We start from the raw sequence: 21,132 nt of genomic DNA, 5'->3' as shown, positions 1-21,132 counted from the left end.
CTCAGGGAACATTTTAACTACATTTCCATGAACTCTGTGATTATACTCGGTTCTGTTCTTTCCATGACCTCAGATGCCCTAAAATAAAGCACATATAAGTGTTATTAGCTCGTTTCCCTGTCTGGGCAGAGACCTTCAGTTTGTAGATCCTGTATTAGGCCTTATGCTACAGGCTGCTTTATTGTCCAAATAACTTTTCAGCCGACTTCTGTTGGCTGTTTTTGTGACAAGAACCTATCTGTTAGCTGTGGTAGATTGCTCCCGTTTTCACAACTCAGTAAGCACTGTAGTAGCGACTAAGACGTTTGCCACCCAAAGGGGAAGCAAGTCAAGCAATGTGATGAATGCTATCGAGGTAAACGTATGCAAATTGGAAAGATAATTTTTGCCAAAGCTTCCCCTTATTATCCCCCAGGCAAGCTTCCCCTTATTATCCCCCAGGCGAACTTAAAAATACGAACTACATGTTAATCAGGACATACACACTTTGTTTAGCATGGGGAGTAAAATGCTCCCCGTCACGCCCAAATTTAGGATGGCCATACTTCCCTTCTGAGGTGACTCGTGGTCTTTTCTCGTCTACCTTCAGTTCTCCATTTCCTTCAAATATGCGTATCTCCTCCCATCTTTAGGAAAAATGCCTAGAAACAGCCTTTATATACTTCTTCCTTCAAGACGATATTCCCAATAAACTCAAACCAACATAATCTCGTACACACCCATATTTATGTAATTTCTGCTGTCACCATCGGATAGAGAATTTTCTCCGTAAAGATACAAGTCGTCACTGTATGTCCAAACCTGGCAGCTTATTTTCATCTTCATTGATTTGACTGCTGCAGTTTCCAAAACTGTGGCCAAATTAGAGCCCCTTTTCTCTTTAGGAAATTTCACAATTGTGTCCATCCCTGTTTTCTAGCTTCCTGTTCTTACTCTGCTCCATGCACCCTAAGATCAGCTGCATTTAATGTCATTCCTTGAACATGTGCATTTTTACGCTTTAGTCTAGCCTACAGCTCCCTACCCTAATTTTTCCCTGAACTTGATAAACTTATCTATCGACAACATGGTTTATATACAACTTTCTACACAGCCGCTTTCCTTTTTCCAAAGCAGAATTAGGCAAAACCTTTTGTGCCTCTCTATTTTTATTCATCCAGATGTGCTCCTTGAATACTGGGAATGATGGCTTTCCCATCTTCTAGTGCCAGTAAAGTGCTTTGTTACACTGTAAAAGGTGAACACATGTTAGTTAAATAATTGAGTATCTCACAAAAGTAAAAAAAAAGTCTTTGTAATGAGTTTTGGCTAGACTTCTTTAATAAGCTTTAACTGTACAATTAATTTTATGCAAACCCTTTTACCCTTACATAAAACACCTTGAAAAAGGAAAATACTGTATGGCAAAGCAAGAAATTAAGACAGGAAATTATTAATTTCTTTTGTTGCAATAGACGGTGAAAATCAGAATTTGAAATTCCAACTCCTGGAGACAATGTATCTAACATCAGGAGGAAAAATGCTAAAGTGTATTTTAGAGGGCAGTGGATATGCTGCATGTATTCTGTGTAATACGTAGTTTAGCAGAATGGTTATTGAGTACTATACACTTTGCAAGTGCCTATGTTCAAATCCTAGCTCTACCACATACCAGCTACCTTCTTGGGCAAGTTATTTAAACTTTCTGTGTTTCAGTTTCTTAATCTGTAAAATAGTGTTAACAATGTCTACATCCTTCAGCTGTTACGGGGCTTCTGTGGGAGAATCTATGTAAAGCATGTAGAATAACACCTGGCACACAGATATATGTATTGGGCACTTAGTGTTATTATCTTCCCTCAAGTAATACTCCTAGTGTTTATCCATTATTTTATGTAACATACACTTTCATCTGTCTTCTAATAGTGGTGAAAACTGGTATCTGTCCTTTATTTCCTGGTCTCTGCTGACATCAATGACATACCTGTAAGCTGAAAGCTGCCAATAGGCCCAGAAAAAACTGGTCTCATTTTTATCAACACTAGTGTCCAGGAAACTAGTTAACAAGAGAGACAGCTTGAACTTCCACGGAGATGAAATAGATGGTTTCCAACATTTAAGTGAGTGGCTCTCTTCCTTTTATGTGAATAGAGATCCTTAGTTACTGGGGTGACCCTCGATATTTGCATTTTTAAGTATTAAAATTAAAATTAAATATTGTTCTCAGGTACAGGATCCTTGGACCACACTCAGAAACATTTGTACAACTTTATAAAAATACACGTTACTGGGCTTCACACCCAAAGATTGATTCCAGGGGTCTGTATTTTCACAAAGCTCATGAGTAACACACAACCAGTTGTTTTCTTTACTTTCTAGAAATACTTCTAAGTGCTTGACAGTTAAATGTGATGGTTAAACTTTTTTGACATGTGAACTTTCATATACTTACAGAACTTAGAAACAAGAAAAAACAGTGGCCCAGAGAAAGGATCAACAACCTTGTCAATAAATGCCAACAATAGAATCTTGATTTTTTGAAAATTTTTTCCATGACTCTGTTTGCCAACAAATTCATAATGTTACACTGGTAAATACGAGTTTTCAAAACAGTCATTAATTCACACATTAATGCTAAGATTAGTCACAGTGTATTTATTTGGGAAAAGTGATATATATAAACAAGCTTATGATTATTAACATCTGTATCATTTAGAAGTAACATTTTTAGATAAGGAATAGTTCTAGAGTCAAGTAAATTATCCAAGGTCACCATGATGGGCAGTGGCATTAGCAAGAGAAGAAACAGTGTCCTTTGACCCCCAATCCTGTTCTTGCCACCTAACCTTCCCCTTCCTAACCTCCTAGAACTGCATTCCCCAACTCACTCCCTTCATTTCTCTAACCCAGGAGTCAGTAAATTTTTTCTATAAAGGGTCAGATGGTAAACATTTTAGGCTCTGTGGGCCATACAGCTTTCTTTCAACCACTCAACTCTGCTATTGTATTGCAAAAGCAGCCACAGACAACATGTGAATGAATACATGTGTTGTGTTCCAATAAAACATTTATGAAACGTGGCGAGCAGGATTAGGCTGAGGAATGTAGCTTTGCTGATGCCCGCTCTAAGCAAAAGACCATGAGTGTGTAATTGATTTTCCTGATCAGGAAGCTGAAGATTCTATAAAAGACGCCCTTTTCTCAAATGTGGGAATATTATTCCTTTATGAAACTGGGATGACAGATCAAATAAAAATATGACCTGAGGGACCAGAATGGTATTTAAGAATTGAATGCAGAGTAATTAAAAATTTTTTTTCTTCTTAATATATTTTTGACCCACTGTATACATACTAAGCCAGATGATGAGCTACTATACAACAGCATGTTAAAAAACATGTTTATTTTACACTATGTACAATCAGGAACATATTTAAAAGCATTATCAATTAAAATAAATGAAGACCATACATCACAATTTAGTTTGTTCTTAGTGTATACACTCACATTAAAATATAAAGAACATATACCAAAAGAGGGCCAAAAGTGTGCATTTTGCTAAAACTTGGGATATATATATTCCATTGGAAAAAAGCAATCAAAAATGATTTTAACCAAAACTAAGTTCCTGTGATGTATAATAACCATTATATTGTTTATATGAGGTAGTAACTAAATTATTTGCCATGTGTTAATAATCTAAATCAGAAGAAATATGAAAATGATCATAAAATAAGGCCAACAAAAGTAAAAATTCCACTAGAAATTTGAACCACTTCCTTCTATGGAATGTTATATAGTTCTTCAATGTGATTATATGAAATGTTTAGTGTGGACTCTTTAATAATGCTAATTTATTCTTTGTGCATACTGTGATTCAAACAACTGCAGTGTTACATCATGGTACTACTATGCTGTGATTCAAATGTTTTTCAAAGGTATTGTGCTTAAGCACAGACAAGCAATCTTACGGAATTTTGCTTAAATATCAAAAGACCAGTTACTGCAACAGGTGGTAAATTGGTTTGTTTCACACAGAAAACAATCCAGATACATTTTAAAAAGATGTTGTGGAGCCAAATGCCTACTGACAATGTCACAGCTTACTTTTGTGACTTAATACATCACAGATCAATACTTGTGCAACTATAAACACCAGTGTACTTGCATTAAAATTAAAAAGATTATAAAATTACAGCCTCCATTATAATTTTAAAAGTTAACAAGATTTATATTCATATTACTAAATTACATATAACAAAAATACAATAGTGTTAAACGGACTGTTCATTGCCAGCATCCCCTTTTGTAATATAGCCACACCCAAGAATATACTAAAGAATTCTTAAAATATTAACCCCCAATGGCATTTTTCATCAACATTTACATCTGTACAGATAAGACACTTGTACATCTCATAAAAGTAAATTATCTACATAAATTCTTAGTGTATGTCTTCAGCAATATGAAGTTTCACAGAAAAATACTGCCTATATGTACAAAGATTACATAACAATGAATTAAGCACTTGTGTGGTTCAATATGCTAAATATATCCATACCACTTAAAACAAAAATTTTTCCATCTTGTCTCATGCCACAATAAATTACAAGAAACTGAAGTCAGGTTACTGCAGCTTTTTTTGTACAGCTTCAAGCATCCATTAATGTTGCAGTGGCAGTGTTCTTTCTATAGTTAACTGTCAGAGCACATTTCTCAGTAACTGTTTTCATGACCCGCCAGGATGTATAAATTGCTATTTGCTGTGGGGTTATCAGTTGGCCTACTTTCCAAAACCACGACCCTAAAGGCAATAAACAAACAAAATATAAAAAAGTTATTCCTGAAAACTAGTATTAGCAGAAAAATCTTCCATTGCTTCTTTATTATAGTCCTCTATAAATGCTGCTTATTTGATTGGTGGGCAGAAATCTTTTGCAAGTCACTATGATTAAAGAGCCAGTTTCAGCTCTCGGAAATAATTCTGCCGTCCACCACCTTCCATCTCTACATCAGTAGTGTTATAAGAGTTGGGAGTGGGGTGGGAGAGACCTGTATTTATGAATAATTTGGGGGAACTTAATTCTTATCATAAATTCTAAGAACGAATTTGTAGTTCAAGAATCAGAATGTAAATTAGCATACAGCTCAAAAATCCTATTTGGCACTAAACACAAAAAGTTTTGTTTGTTAGCATATGGTACTGCCTGTTTCTTGTGCTATAAATAATAGTTTAGGTAGTATGTTTTAGGCAAAATTAGTACTGACAGCTCTATATACTCCTGTTACTTGGAAGATCAGGCATATTCTCCAAGGCTTTGTAACTTTCTGACTAATTGAATTTTTATAGTGTGAAAAACACAATGTTGAATATATTACTGTAGAGGTTTCAATTGAAAAAGAAACTACCTTCATGATGGATTTATAAAACATGTTTAGTACTACATTTAATACAACCTGTCATACCTGTCAGATCCAAGCAGTCTGAAAATTCTTGTGTTATCTGAAATTTCTTGTGTTACCTGTTAAATTAAAATGTAAATTTAATTTCTGAAATTAAAGGCACAACATTTTACATGGGCATTTCATTTATAACTCTATAGAAAAGCAACACAATTCCTAAAATGGAAATAAATACCTGTATGACTTAATTTGTTAAGTTAGCAGGGAGGTGCATAAATTTGTTAGTCTAGAAAAAATGTGGCTAAGTTTGAATTAGTCATAAAATGAGTATAAAAACCATTCACATGTTAAATTACAGACATCAAGGGCAAAATATAAAAAAAAGCACCCAGTTCATTTTATTTCTCAGAAAACGTTGTCAGTTCTGTTAATGCTAAAGGTAAGGCTACTGCGCGGTATACTACTTAAATCTGGTCCTTTTACTTAAAAGGCTTAGGGTAAGATGGGACAAAGTCATGACTGCGGTTGAATCCAAGTTCTCCCAATTAGTCGGTGTAACACTGGGTAAGGTGTGTAATTTGTTGGAAACAGATTTGTCTTCTGCAAAATGGGCGAGAAAATATCTACCTTGCAGTCATAACTTGCAGTGTTCTTACAAGTGCTAGTGGGTATAATGCCTAGCTAAGAAGTGCTCACTAGATAATAATTCTCTTTCCCTGTCTCCTGAAATAATATTTTCTGATGACATACATCCTTCAAGAAGTCCTCAGTGTGACCAGTTACCAGCTGGGGAGGTAAGATTAAGTATATAGGAGAAAGAGAAACCCACTATTGCTTACTGAATGCAAAACATCCCGAATTATAATGGCAGTAACTTCTCCCCAAAGTTTGGTAGGCTGAAAAAAAACAATTTGATTTTGAAACTAAATTTATTCCACTAGTACCTGTACAATTACTTTTTCTGGAAACACCAGTGATTCTTAATCTCATTGATAACCCAGCACAAATGATGGATATAACATGCTCACTTCAGTAATAGTGGCTTATCATGACTGATCTTCAATGTATATGAGTTTGGCTAAGAGAAGACATAAGACTTTTGGAGGGGCTGTATTCAGTCTGCCTGTGTAATGTGAAAAAAGCCCATCTGGTGATCTTTGGGCAAAACTTTCTTTTTTTTAAGCCACTCTTGTATCCTACCTATAATGCCTTTCCTTCCCAGCCTAATGTTTATTAGCTATTAACTGTTCTTACCTCTCTGATAGATGCCCTCAGGTGACTTTAAAACATTTTCCTAAAAAGTGAGCCCTCTTGTGGGAATTACTACTAGAAACATATTAGCGGTGACCTTTCTCGAATACTTGACTACAGGCTCAACATTATGCCAAGCACATTACATGCTTCATTCATTTAATCTTAACAATTCTATGAGGTAAGTACTATTTTGTTATCCTCAATTCACAGAAGAAAAAATACAGGCAAAGAGAAGTGAAATGATATGCCAAGGTCACAGTCACTAAGAGCAGAGTCAACTCTGGAATGCATGCTCATCATCACTCTGCTATACTGTTCACTTTATTAGAAGGAATGCTCTGAGCTTAATGAGTGACAGTTCAGGACACAAAGGAATTATTTTCTTGCTTGAGGCACCTAAGGTTTTCTTCTTCTTCCCGTGTTCAAGTGAGTCGCACTACTAAGAATGGCTGGGGGTTGCTGAAAGAATGACTGATGATTTTACTTGTCCATAATACTCTAGGGGACAAGTACCACATCGTGGTCATGTTTATAACCCCAGTACTTTCTGGTGTAAATGGTGAACTGAGGTGAATGTGTCACATGACTTGGAGTAAATTATTCCCGTAGTTAAACTGAGCTAAGAAGAAGAGGCACAAAGAATCTTATAAATGTCAAGTGAGTAGGGGTAACAGAAATAGGAGGCAAGGTGGCTTCAAGAGAAATGTAGAGTTATGTAGCCTGCATTGGTCATTATTTCTGAAATACAAAGTAGAAAAGGTGCCTCAAGACAGAGAGCCAGCATCAGCACTCTTGTTTCAGGTGATATTCTGGGAAAGTTGGAAGAAAATCATAGTTGGCTCACTTTCAGTAGTTTTAGGAAGTTCTAGTGCAGAATGTAAGATGTTGATTATTTGGAAGCACATAAAATATGCACTTAAGTTGTTAGAGTGAATGGAGAGACAAAGGTGGCTATAAAGTATGTGCTATTAATTTTATCACCAGACTGAATACAGTAAATATTAATAAAGTTAGCAAATCAAGTATTCTTTGTATCTAACAGGAATTTTCCAAAGTGGAAGAAAATTGTCTGAAGTAGAATTTGATAATGTTTCACAAATATCTAATAGATAATTTTTAAAAGATTACTTACCTCATTAGATCTAAAACTTCTACCTTGCATTCCATGTTTCCAGAAAGCTAGCACACTATCTTGTAGGCAAACTAGCAGGCAAGAACAGCTCAGTTACTGTTAATAGTACAAAAGTTCAACTGATAAGCATCATTTCATCCCTCTATCTTACATAGCAATATTTCAGTTAATAACTAATGTCAACCATTCCATGTTTATTATGGCATCTTTACCTTTCAAATTAAAAAAAAAGCTATATAGAACTTATTCATCTTTTGACAAGAAAAAAGAAAATTCACTGAAATATTTTTTGTTACACTAATTTTTCTTTGATAGCTTAATATTTTCAAGTATTTCAAAATATAGAAAAATATGAAAATAGCATACAAACACACATGTATCTACCATTCAAGTCTCAGCTCCTAACATTTTGCCATACTGCTGTTTTATAAAGATAAATACAGCTGGCATCCCTAAATATGCTCCACTGGTCCTGTCCAGTCTCTTCTTCCTCCCTGAGATAAGTGCTATTATAAATTTTGGAATTATCATTCTTATGCATGTTTACTATTACTACATCAAGTTTACATTACCAGTACATACTTTGTAACAAATGTTTTCAACTTTCGTATATTTGTTACGATGAACATTTAAACTGTTTCTAGTTTTCTGTTATACAACCAATGGTGCAATAAACATTCTTGTATCTCTTCTTGAATACACATGCAAAATTTTCTCTGGGGTAGATACCCAGAAACAGAATCACTGGGACAGAGGCATACGTACTTTCTAAAAATTTTAGTTTTGATTTTTATATATACATATTTAATACATATTTTTGTGTGTATTCTGTGAGGAAGAAATCTGATTTGGTTTCCTGCAGATAACCAATAGTACAAGCTTCATTTGTTGAATTGTCCATTATTTTTCCACTGACATAATGCTATAAATTTTCATCACATATAGGTCTATTTCTGAGCCCTTCTGTTCCACTCTTCTGTTTATTTATCCCTGTGTTGATCCAGTACTTCTCAGTAACTATGGCTTTATAAATATTTCACTATCAATAAGAGCAAGCATTCATCAGTATTTATTTTCCTATTCTTGGCTTTTGGCTCTTTCAAATGAATTTTAAGATCAGCTTATTAAGTGGCACAAAATACCTTATTGGTATTTTTATACTAAATGCACTGAATATGTGGATTAATTTGTGAAGAACTGATATCTTTCTCATATTCAATCTTTCTATCCATGGACATGGTGTAATTCTCTGTTAAAATCTTTTTTTATGTCTTTAAACAGTAACTTGGAATTTCCTAGATAATGGTCTTAAACATGTTTTGGTTACATACATATTTCATTGCTATTGTTAAAGAGACCTTTCTTACTATTAAAAATTTCATAGATTATTGGCATGTCAGGAAAGCTATTCATTTGTTATTCATATCTAGCAACTCTGAATTTTCTTACTGGTTTTAGTAGTTTATTTACTGAATTTTACATACTATGCAATCATATCATCAGCAAAAAGGATCTTTTACCCTTTCCTTTCTAATCCTCATAGTTCCCCTTTCTTGTCTAAGACAATATTGAAATGTGATGACAGCAAGCATCCTTATCTTGTTCTTCACTTTAATAGGAAATAGTCTGATGATTAATCATGATATTTTTAAAAGACTGCTATTGAAGGACATTGCTTTCTACCCCTAATTTGCTAAGAGATTATCTTTTAAAAATCATGAGTAACTTGGGTCTTTTTGAATATTTTGTGTATCTACTGAAAAGTTAGGTGACTTTTTGCTTTTAATCTTTAAAATGTGCTGTATTACATAAATAAATCTTGTGATATTGAACCATCCTTGGTTTCCTGGAATAATGTCTACTATTTGATGAATTGAATTCTATTTGCCTTCAAATCAATTTATTTTGATTTTTCAAAATCTGTTTTCAAGAGACTGGATAATTTTTTTTTTTTTTTTACTAATCTAGTTTGATTTTAGTATTTGTGTTAAACACTGATTTGTTCAGCATTCTACTTCTGTAATCTGAAACAGTTTGTATAGAATAGGAATTGTCTTTTAAGGGTGGATGAAATCACCTATAAAACTACCAGGTCTAATGTGGGGACAGTCCTGATTAGTAGGCACCTCAAGCAATGAGCCTGAGCCTGGTTCCCCACTTCCTGTGGGATACTTTTAGTTTTCTTTATTTCTCGGGAGAACGGCAGATCTGTTGGCTTCAGGTCTGTACACTGCTTTAAGTTTCTTCATCTTGTTTTTTGGCTTTGTGATGTTAATTATGGGTTCTATTTTACCATCTTGAGTAAATGTCCCTCAAGCATTTGAGAGAGGGGTGGTCTAGTTGGAGGAAAGGGTAATAACTGAACCAGGAATAAGAAAAACTGAACTATGTGCCCTTGGTTCTACCCTCTGCCAACACATATACATGCAAATATGTTTTACTGATAACAGAGACCAGAAAAATTGTGTATAGTTAAATACTAAATTGATTGTCATTCATTTTCCCCAGCACTATCTCATATAGGATCATTTTCACCTTATTTTTTTGGAGTGTAATCATTTTAGAATACTGATTCTGTAAAAAATCCTTTTTCAGAAAAAACTCTTATCAAGCAAAATGAGAGAATGGCAGGAAGGAAATTCCATATACTTAAAACTCTCTGATCAGAAGATTCAACAGCAAAAATACAACAGAGTTTATAGTAACCACTAAATTTTAACATACTTATAGGGAAATTCCATGGGAGTCTGGAAGAAATGGAAATTCACAGCAATGTTATAGAAAATGATATTTAATTATTTCTTTTGAAAATGCTAAATCTATAAGGAAGGTAACATTTATAGATTACATCATAGTTGTTAAATTAGAATATATAAAAGTGATATTGACCTCATATTCATTATAGTTTATATTTAGAAAGTAAGTCCTTAGTAATATATTTCTATAATTTTAGATAATTATCAAATTATTTTAAGCAGCTCAAAATGCAATCAAATAAGAAAGACAAAACTTTGATTTACCTATTGATTCAATCTGGAAATCAAAGGTGAGTTCAGATGATAATTTTCTGCTAGATTTTAATCTTCCTTGGAGATTTACTATTTTTATACAACCTAAGAGGAGAAAAAAAGTCACTCAGAAACTCAGATAAAAGAAATCTTATTAAAACAGATGTTTATAAATAAAAACTTACAGTCCAAGCATACAAGAATGGTGTCTCTCTCTAGTTGGGTTACATGAGTAACACTTGCCTGTGCGGTATCTGTAATATAAACAAAATTGATAAACTTACAGAAAAAAGGAATATTTAAAGCATAGAGTCATTAAAACAAAGAATTCTGAATGTCACTGAACTTGAGACTGATGTAAATTTTAAGCTATGCACATGTAGTGGTTGAGCCAGGCTGCTTGGGTTCAAACTCTGATGCAGGTGCTAAACTATGTGAGTACTCAAAAGTCTTAGCAATTACTATTACTGTTGTTAATGACTACAATAGTCATCACTATTGTGATGTCATTATTTTATTTATAAGTGACATTAGGAGTATAATATTCTGTATTGTTTATGACTGATTTCTAATTTTAAGCTCAGAAGTCCCTAATACATGCAACACGTAAATATATCTTGAATGAATGAATCAGTCAAGCAAAATACTTCCAGTCCAAATGAGTTAAAAAGATAAGTATTTTGAGAAGAATGAAGTTCTACCAAAACAGAGACATTATTTTGACTATAATGATTTATCAAAGTTCTTACAAACTGAAAAATGCATTATTTTTATTGTAATGATTGATCAAAGATCTTACAAAATGAAAACGTTTAAAAGGCTTGATTTTCCATGAAGAAGTAGGATATCCCAAACTTTGTATGGATATCAAAACTAAAATTGCTGAGCTATATATAGGTCTTTTTTTCCGGTCTTATATTTCCTGGAGAGTGGAACTGATCTATAGTCTTCCATGCCTACTTCCTACTTGTCATAGTATTAAGACATTCAAGGAACACTGTATTTCAGACCTTCAAACATATTTGAGTCCTGGTACTAACCAGGGTCAGAAGTATATGGAACAGGCATCCTGCACGTCAGTCCAAGCAGATTTCTGTTGCTCTCATACATTTGGTGAAAATTAAGAATCTGAATGTGTCTCCATTCAGGAAGCCCGTCTAGCCTTAATATACATAAAGCCAGGAAAATTCGTTTTACCAGTTGCTTATAACCATTAATTCCCAAATATTGGAATCATCTGGAGATCTTTCAAGACTATGAAAGTCCAGTTGCTACCCCTGGATACTCTTATTTAAATGGAGGTATGTATCAGCAGCTTCCCAGGTGGATTATAATGTGCAGCAAAATTTAGGATATCACTGGATTGTAATTTCATCTGATGCAAAACCCTAAGTATACTTTCTTACACTGTCTTTTTATCTCATCAGCTTAAAACCAGAGATGAATTTTTTTTATCCTATTTAACTTCTACTAAAGAGATTTTATTACTGTAAGAAAATATAATCAAAAGTTCCTTGGAAGGGAGGTACCCACAGCTGTATAAAATTCCTTTGTGAGGAAATAAGGTCCTTCATACAACAATTAGTAGAAAAGGATTTAAATTAAAGTCATTTTTGAAATTAAATTTTTAAAAATTAAAATGCTTGGGATAAGTAAGACATTAACCGAAATCCACTGACAATATTAATCAATCAACAATCCCTTCCTGCTAAATAGGAGAAAGAGATTAGAAAGCAGGAGTGCATCCCCTACCTGAAGGGGAAGATAGGTGGCTAAGGGAGGATATGTATCAATTATAAGAATATGCTGGAAAATAAACCATACTTAATGTATCTTTCTTTTTATTTAAATTAACATTTCTATTAGCCTAAGGTTTGAGTACATGTGTGGTTCTCAAGTGTGGTGCTTGTATTAACACCATCAGCATTACTTGGGAACTTATAGAAGTGAGAATTCTCAGGCCCTACTGCAAATCTACTGAATGAAGAACTCTGGGGGTAGGGCCCAGCAAAATATGTTTTACAAGCATCCAAATGATTCTAATGCATATTCAAGTTTGGGGACCATTGATATGTTTTAAATGCATCAAATGAATTAGCTATTTTAAGGCAAGTTAAGTCTTTTTTTTTTCCAGGTTAATAAGTTATTCAAGACTGGATTTTTATGCTTTTGTGTAATGATAGATACATTTATTATTTATAAAACCAGTATATATATTGGTCTTAGTATTCAATAAAAATCACAAACCTGATTCTGTAAACCATGATGAGGTAGAATTTGGATTGACTGTTTCAAATCGAACCACCTGGTTGAAGTCTCTCCCTCTACTGACACCAACACAAACTAAAGGGTACTCTTGTTCAGGAACTACCAGCATTTCAAACATTCTAAGTGGACATGGTATAGGAAAATCTACGTGCTAGAAAAAGAAACAAAAACACAGTAAGAAAAAAACAATTTCATGAGATCATTATTAAGAATTTTTATGAAAATATCTCTATACTATATAAATGTACTATTTTTAGTCTATTAAATATTGTTTTTAGTCACTGAAAGTTGGGTATGCAGAACCCAACTTTGTAAATATTTTAGGCTTATTAGCACTGTTAAAATTTTTTAAGTTAAGAATTACATAATTTAAGGATATTATGGCTGGAAGAAAACTTACAATGACCTGTCCAGCCCTCTCTTTTCAGAGTTGGACAGTGAGAACCAGAAGTTAGGGGACTGAACCAGGGCTCCCTGCCCCTGCGGCAAAGCCTCCTGTCTCCCAATTTGATGTTGCTTCAGTAATGCACCTCTGGTTTCTTATCCAACTGAGCAATTGTGGATAAGAAAACTGAAATACTAGTTAGCAAGAAACACTCCTCTTATTAAGTGTGGACAGAAAAGAAAAAAACCCCATAAATAAGAGAAATCTCAAGTGATTCTGTTTAAAACTAGGAGATACTATACTTTTCTACCAGAATGGCTGAAATAGAATGATGACAAGTGTTACTCAGAGAGGAGAAGACAAATGCTCGCACACTGATGGTGGGAGGGGAAACTGGGGTGACCACATTGGTTAACTGCATTATCTGTTAGTGTTGAAGATATGCATCTCTGTAATAACACTCTTTCTTACAGGTTCTAGAGAACATGAGTACACACATGCAAACATGCAAAAATGTTCAAAGCAGCATTATTTAGAATAATAAAAATCTGGAAGCAACCCAAATGCCTATCAACAGTAGAATGGATAAAACTATGGCATATTTACACAATGGAAAGTCACAGAACAATGGAAATGAACAAACAATAGCTATGTCTAACTTGCACACATACAATGTTGCACAAAAGAAGTCAACAAAAATGAGTATATACTTTATGATTCCACTCATATATTATTGAAGAACCAGGTTAAAATTAATTCTAATGTTTAAGGGTACATGCTTATGTAGTAAAAATGGAAAATAAGGGAACTGACTATAACCAGTGTCATGGAGAGTTCTGAGGTGTTAGAAATGTTCTTCACCATAAAAAAGACTATTTTGAAAAAATATGGGTCTTATACATACTTTATTAAGTCTACTCTTAACATGTTTTATATTTTTGTTGCTCTTATAAATGGGCTGTGTTTTTTCACTATTTCCCAAATGGTTATTGCTAGTATTTAGCAAAGCTACTGAATTTGATTTATTTTTTAATCTGGCAACTTGTAAATTCTAAAGAAGAAAAATTCTAGAGAAAATAAACAGGTGAAATGGAGCTATAATAACTACTAGTCTTTTCTTTTTTTATTAAGGTATCATTGATAAACATTCTTTTGAAGGTTTCACAAGAAAAACATTGTGGTTACTACATTCACCCTTATTATCGAGTCCCCCCAATACCCCACTGCAGTCACTGTCCATCAGTGTAGTAAGATGCCACAGAGTCCCTACTTGTGTCTTCTCTGTGCTGCACTGTCTTCCCCATGACCCCACACACACCATGTGCACTAATCATGATACCCCATAATCTCCTTCTCCCTTCTGCTCCACCCACCCTCCTACACCCCTCCCCTTTGGTAACCACTAGTTCCTTCTTGGAGTCATTGAGTCTGCTGCTATTTTGTTCCCTCAGTTTTGCTTCATTGTTATACTCCACAAATGAGGGAAATCATTTGGTATTTGTCTTTGCCTGCCCGGCTTATTTCACTGAGCGTAATACCCTCTTAGCTCCTTCCAAGTTGAATAACTACTAGTCTTAAAGTGCTGGAAGATACAACATGGCCCTTATGGCTAGAATGCAAAGCTTTATTGTGTACTGTTGCTCCCTATTCCTTCCTTCCCTGTGACTGCTGGAGTGCCTCCATTCCATAGGTGCAGACAGTTCTTCATCAACACCTCCAAAGCCCCTCTCTAGGAGCTTTCCCATTACCTAGGGGATAGGCTTGGATAAAATCTGTCATATTTTTAATAAGGTAAAGCTTTTAAAATAATTCCCTTTGACAATATGGTAACAGCAGTAAAGCAGAAAGAAAACAATGTATGTTTAATGTTTTTGTCAGCAAATAAGAACACCAACAGATTTTGAAACTTCTATTTGGCTTCCAATCATAACTAAGCAATGTATGTAAGTCATTAACAGAAGACGATTCTCATCTAATAGTTTTAAATCCAGTTGCTATTGGTGATGGTCCTTGAGGGCAGTGACTGTATCTTACTCATCTTTACCTAGTTAAATAGCATTGTGCCTGGTTTGTAATAAGTACATAAACGTTTGCTGGGAAGTTCTAACTTGCAACTTATTTATAATGAAAATGTAGTCTGGGAGGCAAAATCTCTGTCAAGAATGTTGTAAAAGGAAGGAAGGATATAGAAATGCTTAAGAATGTTTTTGAACAAATATTATGAGAGTATAGTATAGAAACATCATTCATACTAATAGAAATAATGTCATATATAAAACAAAATATACATATATAGTCTTGAAGCAGAGAGAGAAAGAGAGTTAAGACTAAGGGAGGTGGGTAAGGGCCTTTAGCTAAGGGAATTTAGAAAGTTGGAAGACTGAGAAGTCTTGAAGGAGACCTATGAGCAGAATTGTGTATCTATTATCTTAGAGGACTGGCAATAAGCCTCATTAGTAAGGGCTGAGCTCTCTGATACCATTCACTTAGAAAAGAGAAAATATGGATGGGTAATTTTTAAACTTTCCATGTCTTCAAAATACATATTCTCTCTTGTATGCTCTTGATACCTAAAATTCCTTTAATAGAGAAAAAGGTCTTTCATTACCTTTAGGATAAGTGGTTTAATTCCCTAATAATAGTCATTCAAACTAAGATTTACTCAGACTATCAGTATCTATGAAAAACTGAAATAATGAAACTGTTTTTTCATTCTGATAGAGGTTAGGAATGAAAGAAATAGGAAGGGCATGTCTAAATCAGACAAAAAAGGGAAGGAAAGGGCTGCAGAAAATTTGAACTATACTTTACCACTCCATCTAAGATAAGGCTATTGTCTATAGGCAAGAACAAAGAAAAGCTAAGAACTGAACAATTTTTGCCATAAATGGATTAAAATTAGAAATTTATAAGGCTATTTTTCCCTTCAGCTTTTGATTTAAGTAATTGTTATTTCAGTGAATTTATTTGTGGAAATATTACCTTAATGGATTTCAAATTCTTTAAACTACTTACTCATTTTTTTAGCCCTAGTTAATTTTGAGGTTAATAAAAACTGACGTGAAAATTAGAAATAGATTCCTTAATCATTTATAAAAATTTTATGTAACTAGTACTTTAAAATACTCTAACTCTGTATTATAAAATTTAGGACGAATCTATTCCAGTTAGATTCTTTTTTTTATATTGAAGTATAGGTTACTCCAATTAGATTCTGACCCCAATTTCTATGGAGATACCAAATGCTCATGAAATAAGACTTAATCTATACAAATAGCAAAAACAAAACCCCAAAAAACTAGCTTTAGAAAATTTATTTGGTATTTCCTTGGTGTGACTGAGCATGTAATGTCATGCATTTTAAGTTAGTTTTTCCTCAAAATTTAAGTAATAGCCAAGTAATATTAAATACTTTAAAGAATATTCATTAACTAAAGAACCTAGAGAAACTTAGGCATAAAAAACCATCCATGGAAAGGCCTGGGAAAATTAAAAGGTAGGCATATAGCCAAAACAAATAGTTTCCCCCTTATGTCCTCTGAGGCCAAACACCAACCTGTAGCTTGTTTCTCTGTAGTGATGGACCAAGTCACCTATACATTCTCATTCTCACATGTTCAATCAACACTTCACTGCTCTTTTAGCATCTCCTGTTCTTGACATCAGACTGTATGTGAGGACTATTTCTAGCTCCTACTGTCATATCACTGAATTAATTCTCTAATCACTTTCAAACTTTTACCAGGCCAACTGAGTTCCTTACAATTGGGTAGATTTTCACCTCCCTTCCAAATGATCCCAAATTATTTAGTTAACCTGAGAATTAACTGAAAAAATATTTGTTTTATTTTTAAATAAAAATAGGAAAATTGACTTGGTCAAGCTTTTATACTAAGAATGACTTAACACATTCATGCTTACCTTAATTAACATAAATTTCTGCATTGGTTCAACCCATTCTAACAGAACAATGCTTGTCTGAAGCGCTCCACATAGATATTTATGGCCTGTATAAGGATTTCTCACTGTCAAGACAAAAAAGTATAGTTAAATTCTATTATAAATACAAAGTCCTTACAATAACAGTTGCATGCTCCAAAAACAGTATCTGCCTGCCAGTTCAACTTCCTAATTAGACTGCAGGGTAAAAAAGTGTCTCAGGTAACAAAAGGAAGCTCCCTCATCAACTGCAGAATTTTTGTTTGTACGCACAAAGTAAACTGCTGGTTGTTAAGGGCCTGAGGGAAGAAGGATTTTAGGTCTTATGGTCACAGGGAGCTTATTTAGCTGAGGCAGCAAGATCCTGAAGGGTCAAAGTAGATTTAGGGAGAAGCTGCCAAACTGATAGAGGCTATTGCATATTCAGGGACAAGTGATTCAGGGTGCTTTTGATTACTAGAAATATTCAGAGGCAGTAATGCTTTGGTTCTAATAACAAGAAGACATTAATCAAATCTCAAAATACAGGCTTACAAATAAAAAATCCTGAACTGCCTCAGTATTTTTTAACAGAAGGAAAAGAAACTATATTTTTGCCAAATGCAAATAAAACAGCTAGATGTTATGGGGGGAGGGGAAGAATTTAGGCTAGTGATTATATGAACAGGGAGACTATAACCTTGACATCACAAGTGGAAGTTTTCATACATTAAAGGCATACAGATGCATACTGAATGAATAAATGCAGTCTCATGCCATTACTAAGTCAAATGGCGAAGGATATGTGACAGGTTCCTTGGAGTACAGTGTGTGATAAAGTGCCATAATAAAAAGTCATCCTACTTTCTCCACTTATCCAGTCAATAAATTATTTGCAAAACAACTGTTATGTACAAGGTACTATATTAAGTTTAGTTTACATGGAGACAGAATGGCCAAGACATTTGTTTTCCTGAAGGGGGAAAAATAAATTATTACGGGCAGAATGCCCTGGAGTAGTACTGTTTTACACTAGATTTAAAAATGAGCCCAGGGCATTTTCTTATCTGCTCTTATAAGCAGGGGAGCTACATGTTATTGGACTGTTTACTTACCAACACAACACTTCTGACACCACTTGGTTTCAGGGATTTTTGCTGATACAGCAAATTTCCTAAATGTAAATATATAATACATGAAGGTAAAGTTAGTATATGACATTGGTACTATTACAGATCAGTGGAGAAAGGATGAGTTGTTAAAAATTTGGTGTTCACATAAGTCATCTATTAAAAACAAGACTAAATTGGGTTCCTTTCTCATCCTCCCTCCAATCAATTCCAAATGGATTAAGGGTTTAAATATGAAAAAACTATATAATATTTAGATTGCAGAAGGATATAACCTTGGGATTTTTTAAAAAAATGCAAAAAGACAAATAATATAAGATTATATGGATAAACTTTCTATTTGTTCATTGATACATCCTTCGTGCCTCAAATTACGGGTGGCATTTTGAATGAATTTGTTGAATATATTAATAACTTTGGTCTATAAAATGATGCCATGAGAAAGTGAAAAGAGAGCCATAATTGAGAAAAGATATTTTTAATAACATATAATAAATTCAAGCTATGTAAAAAGTTGTCTCACCACTACAACAATTTATAAGAACTTTTTATTTAGACATTTTTATTTCTCTACTAGTGATAAAAATTTCCACAAAGGTGCTTTAGGGGTTCTGCAAACACCTGATTCAAATTTAACTACAACTAAAAAATACACATACAAATGTCTTTTATAGTGAAAGTTAATATAACAAGTGTGCTACAGCATCAAGTTGTGCAAACCTCAAAGCATACTTCTTCAGTACACATATTTAAACTTTTTAAAAATGTGCGATAGATTACATGTCACTGCTGTCCTAGTTAAAAAAAAAAAATCGGAGTTGTGCTTTGCTGGTAACAAAATTGTAGAACATACATTATGCAATGCTCGGTACCATTCCAAACAAGCTCAGAATAATCTTACGGATATTCTTGTCACTGTACATATAATTGGCAGCTGAGTAATAACCAAGCATAGAATACTGATATTATAATTTTACCTTTTAGTATGTATGCTGATGTTTATACTTATAAAAACCTATAATAATTATAGCTAACATTTACTGAGTTATTATATGCCATACATTTCACATGTTCTGTTATATTTAGTCCCTGTGATAATGCCATGAGGTAGGTCAAAGCATAGAAATCTCAGGCTTAGATTTAGTAATTTCCTTAAGGTAAATACAGTTTAGGGAGAAAGAACTCTAGTGTCTTTGGCTGCAATGTTCATAGTGATCCAGCTTAAAAAATCTACTTCTCATTTATGATTCTGGATCAGTCTAATTGAACACTCTTCTGAATTTGCAAGCTACGCTGTTAAAACCTGTTACCACTTCTAAGTACTTATCTGAGTGAATTAGAATTATTTTTATACTATGGTACCTAAAGAATGATAAAGAAATTAGCCAGATGCCAAAGTGCTGAATTACTATAAAAGTTATCTAAAATACCCTGATACCAAATTTCTGGTTAAAGCACTTTACTGTTTTCCTTGGCTAACTTCGTACTGGGAAGAGTTTTATATTTTAACTCATATATTAGATTAATACTTATAAAAATGTCCCTTTTATATATGTTGGAGTTTCATACAGCTTAAAACAAAACAAAAATTCCCCATACCCTTAGGCAAACTGCTCAAACTGCTTTTCAGTTTTAAAAAATCTGCCCCAAGCTCTGTTGCTTCCATTGGCAACAAGCTTAATGCTCCTTGTTCACACTTGTGTACTTGTCCCCTGGCTTCCAAGGTTAACTTAGGGGTTAAGTTATGAATCAGTCAAAACCCAGGAGGACTAACTGAGAGCAACATTCTAAGACATCATGAATACTACACAGACAAGAAAAATATCAATAGTTAACTATTAACTATAGCTTAGAATTAACAATAATGAAATTCTTCCAAATTTGGTTGTGAGCAGCACACTGAAATGTTACAAAAATTTGTCATATTCTACACTGATCTACATATTTACCTTGATTTCAGTCATGATTTTACAAAAACGCAATAAAACTTGTTTTAGAAGCATCCAATTAACTGGGATCCTAAGTTAACCAATGTTCTCCATATATTTAAATGTAGGGTATTTTACAGTACACTACTGACACAGTTCAATTTATCATACCTAATAATGACAACAGGTCTATTATTGAGAGCCAAGTAGGTGCCAGAAACCATAGTACGTACTTTACATACATAATTTATCATTCTCAAAACAACTCTGCAAGATGGGTATACTGGTTCTGTTTTACAGATGAACTTATTTTGGAGAGGTTGTATAATTTATCCAAGGCTCCAGACCTAGTAAGTGAATTTAAGTCTATCTGGATTCCAAAGCCTATGCTTTTCTAAAGATACAGAATATGGCACAATGAACACCTATCATTATTATGAGAACCAGGAGGCACACTGTAAGATGCTCAAAGAAGTTTAACTTAGACTCACTAAATGGTAGAAGAAATGGCACTAAGAAACACATAAAATATTACCATGCAAAAAAGTTTTCAGATTGCCTAAAAATAAATTAGAGAATTAAGAGAAGACCTTACAGTAATTGACTGCTAGAAAGTGAAACTGAAGAAAGTGGGATGGACACCTTAGTGAGTGCTACTAACACTAAAGACTGATAAAAACCTAAAATAATAGCTTAGAGGTAAAATACTCTGAGGTAAAAAATCTTA

General features: G+C 33.8%; 1 protein-coding gene across 7 annotated transcripts in view; it reads right to left on the bottom strand.

Moving 5' to 3' along the window:
- Positions 1–2,614: 2,614 nt before the first annotated feature.
- Positions 2,615–21,132, bottom strand: part of MAP4K3 (mitogen-activated protein kinase kinase kinase kinase 3) — a 254,608-nt gene continuing 236,090 nt past the window's right edge. For 6 of the 7 annotated variants that reach the window (XM_037009323.2, XM_037009324.2, XM_037009325.2 and 3 more), the window contains 8 exons: positions 18,463–18,521; positions 17,351–17,454; positions 13,024–13,195; positions 10,962–11,030; positions 10,789–10,881; positions 7,769–7,839; positions 5,446–5,501; positions 2,615–4,783 (listed from right to left, as the gene is read on the bottom strand). In XM_037009323.2, the coding sequence (XP_036865218.1) occupies positions 4,696–4,783; positions 5,446–5,501; positions 7,769–7,839; positions 10,789–10,881; positions 10,962–11,030; positions 13,024–13,195; positions 17,351–17,454; positions 18,463–18,521 (712 nt within the window). In that variant the 3' untranslated portion in view covers positions 2,615–4,695. Of the gene's footprint in view, positions 4,784–5,445; positions 5,502–7,768; positions 7,865–10,788; positions 10,882–10,961; positions 11,031–13,023; positions 13,196–17,350; positions 17,455–18,462; positions 18,522–21,132 lie in introns of all 7 variants that reach the window. The other variant, XR_005058777.2, reaches the window with a different exon arrangement.

This window comes from Manis javanica, chromosome 1 (genome assembly GCF_040802235.1).
Source record: "Manis javanica isolate MJ-LG chromosome 1, MJ_LKY, whole genome shotgun sequence".
In the NCBI taxonomy this organism is placed as follows: domain Eukaryota; kingdom Metazoa; phylum Chordata; class Mammalia; order Pholidota; family Manidae; genus Manis; species Manis javanica.
Note: the sequence above shows the minus strand (reverse complement) of the source record. Positions and strands in the feature narration are given on the sequence as shown.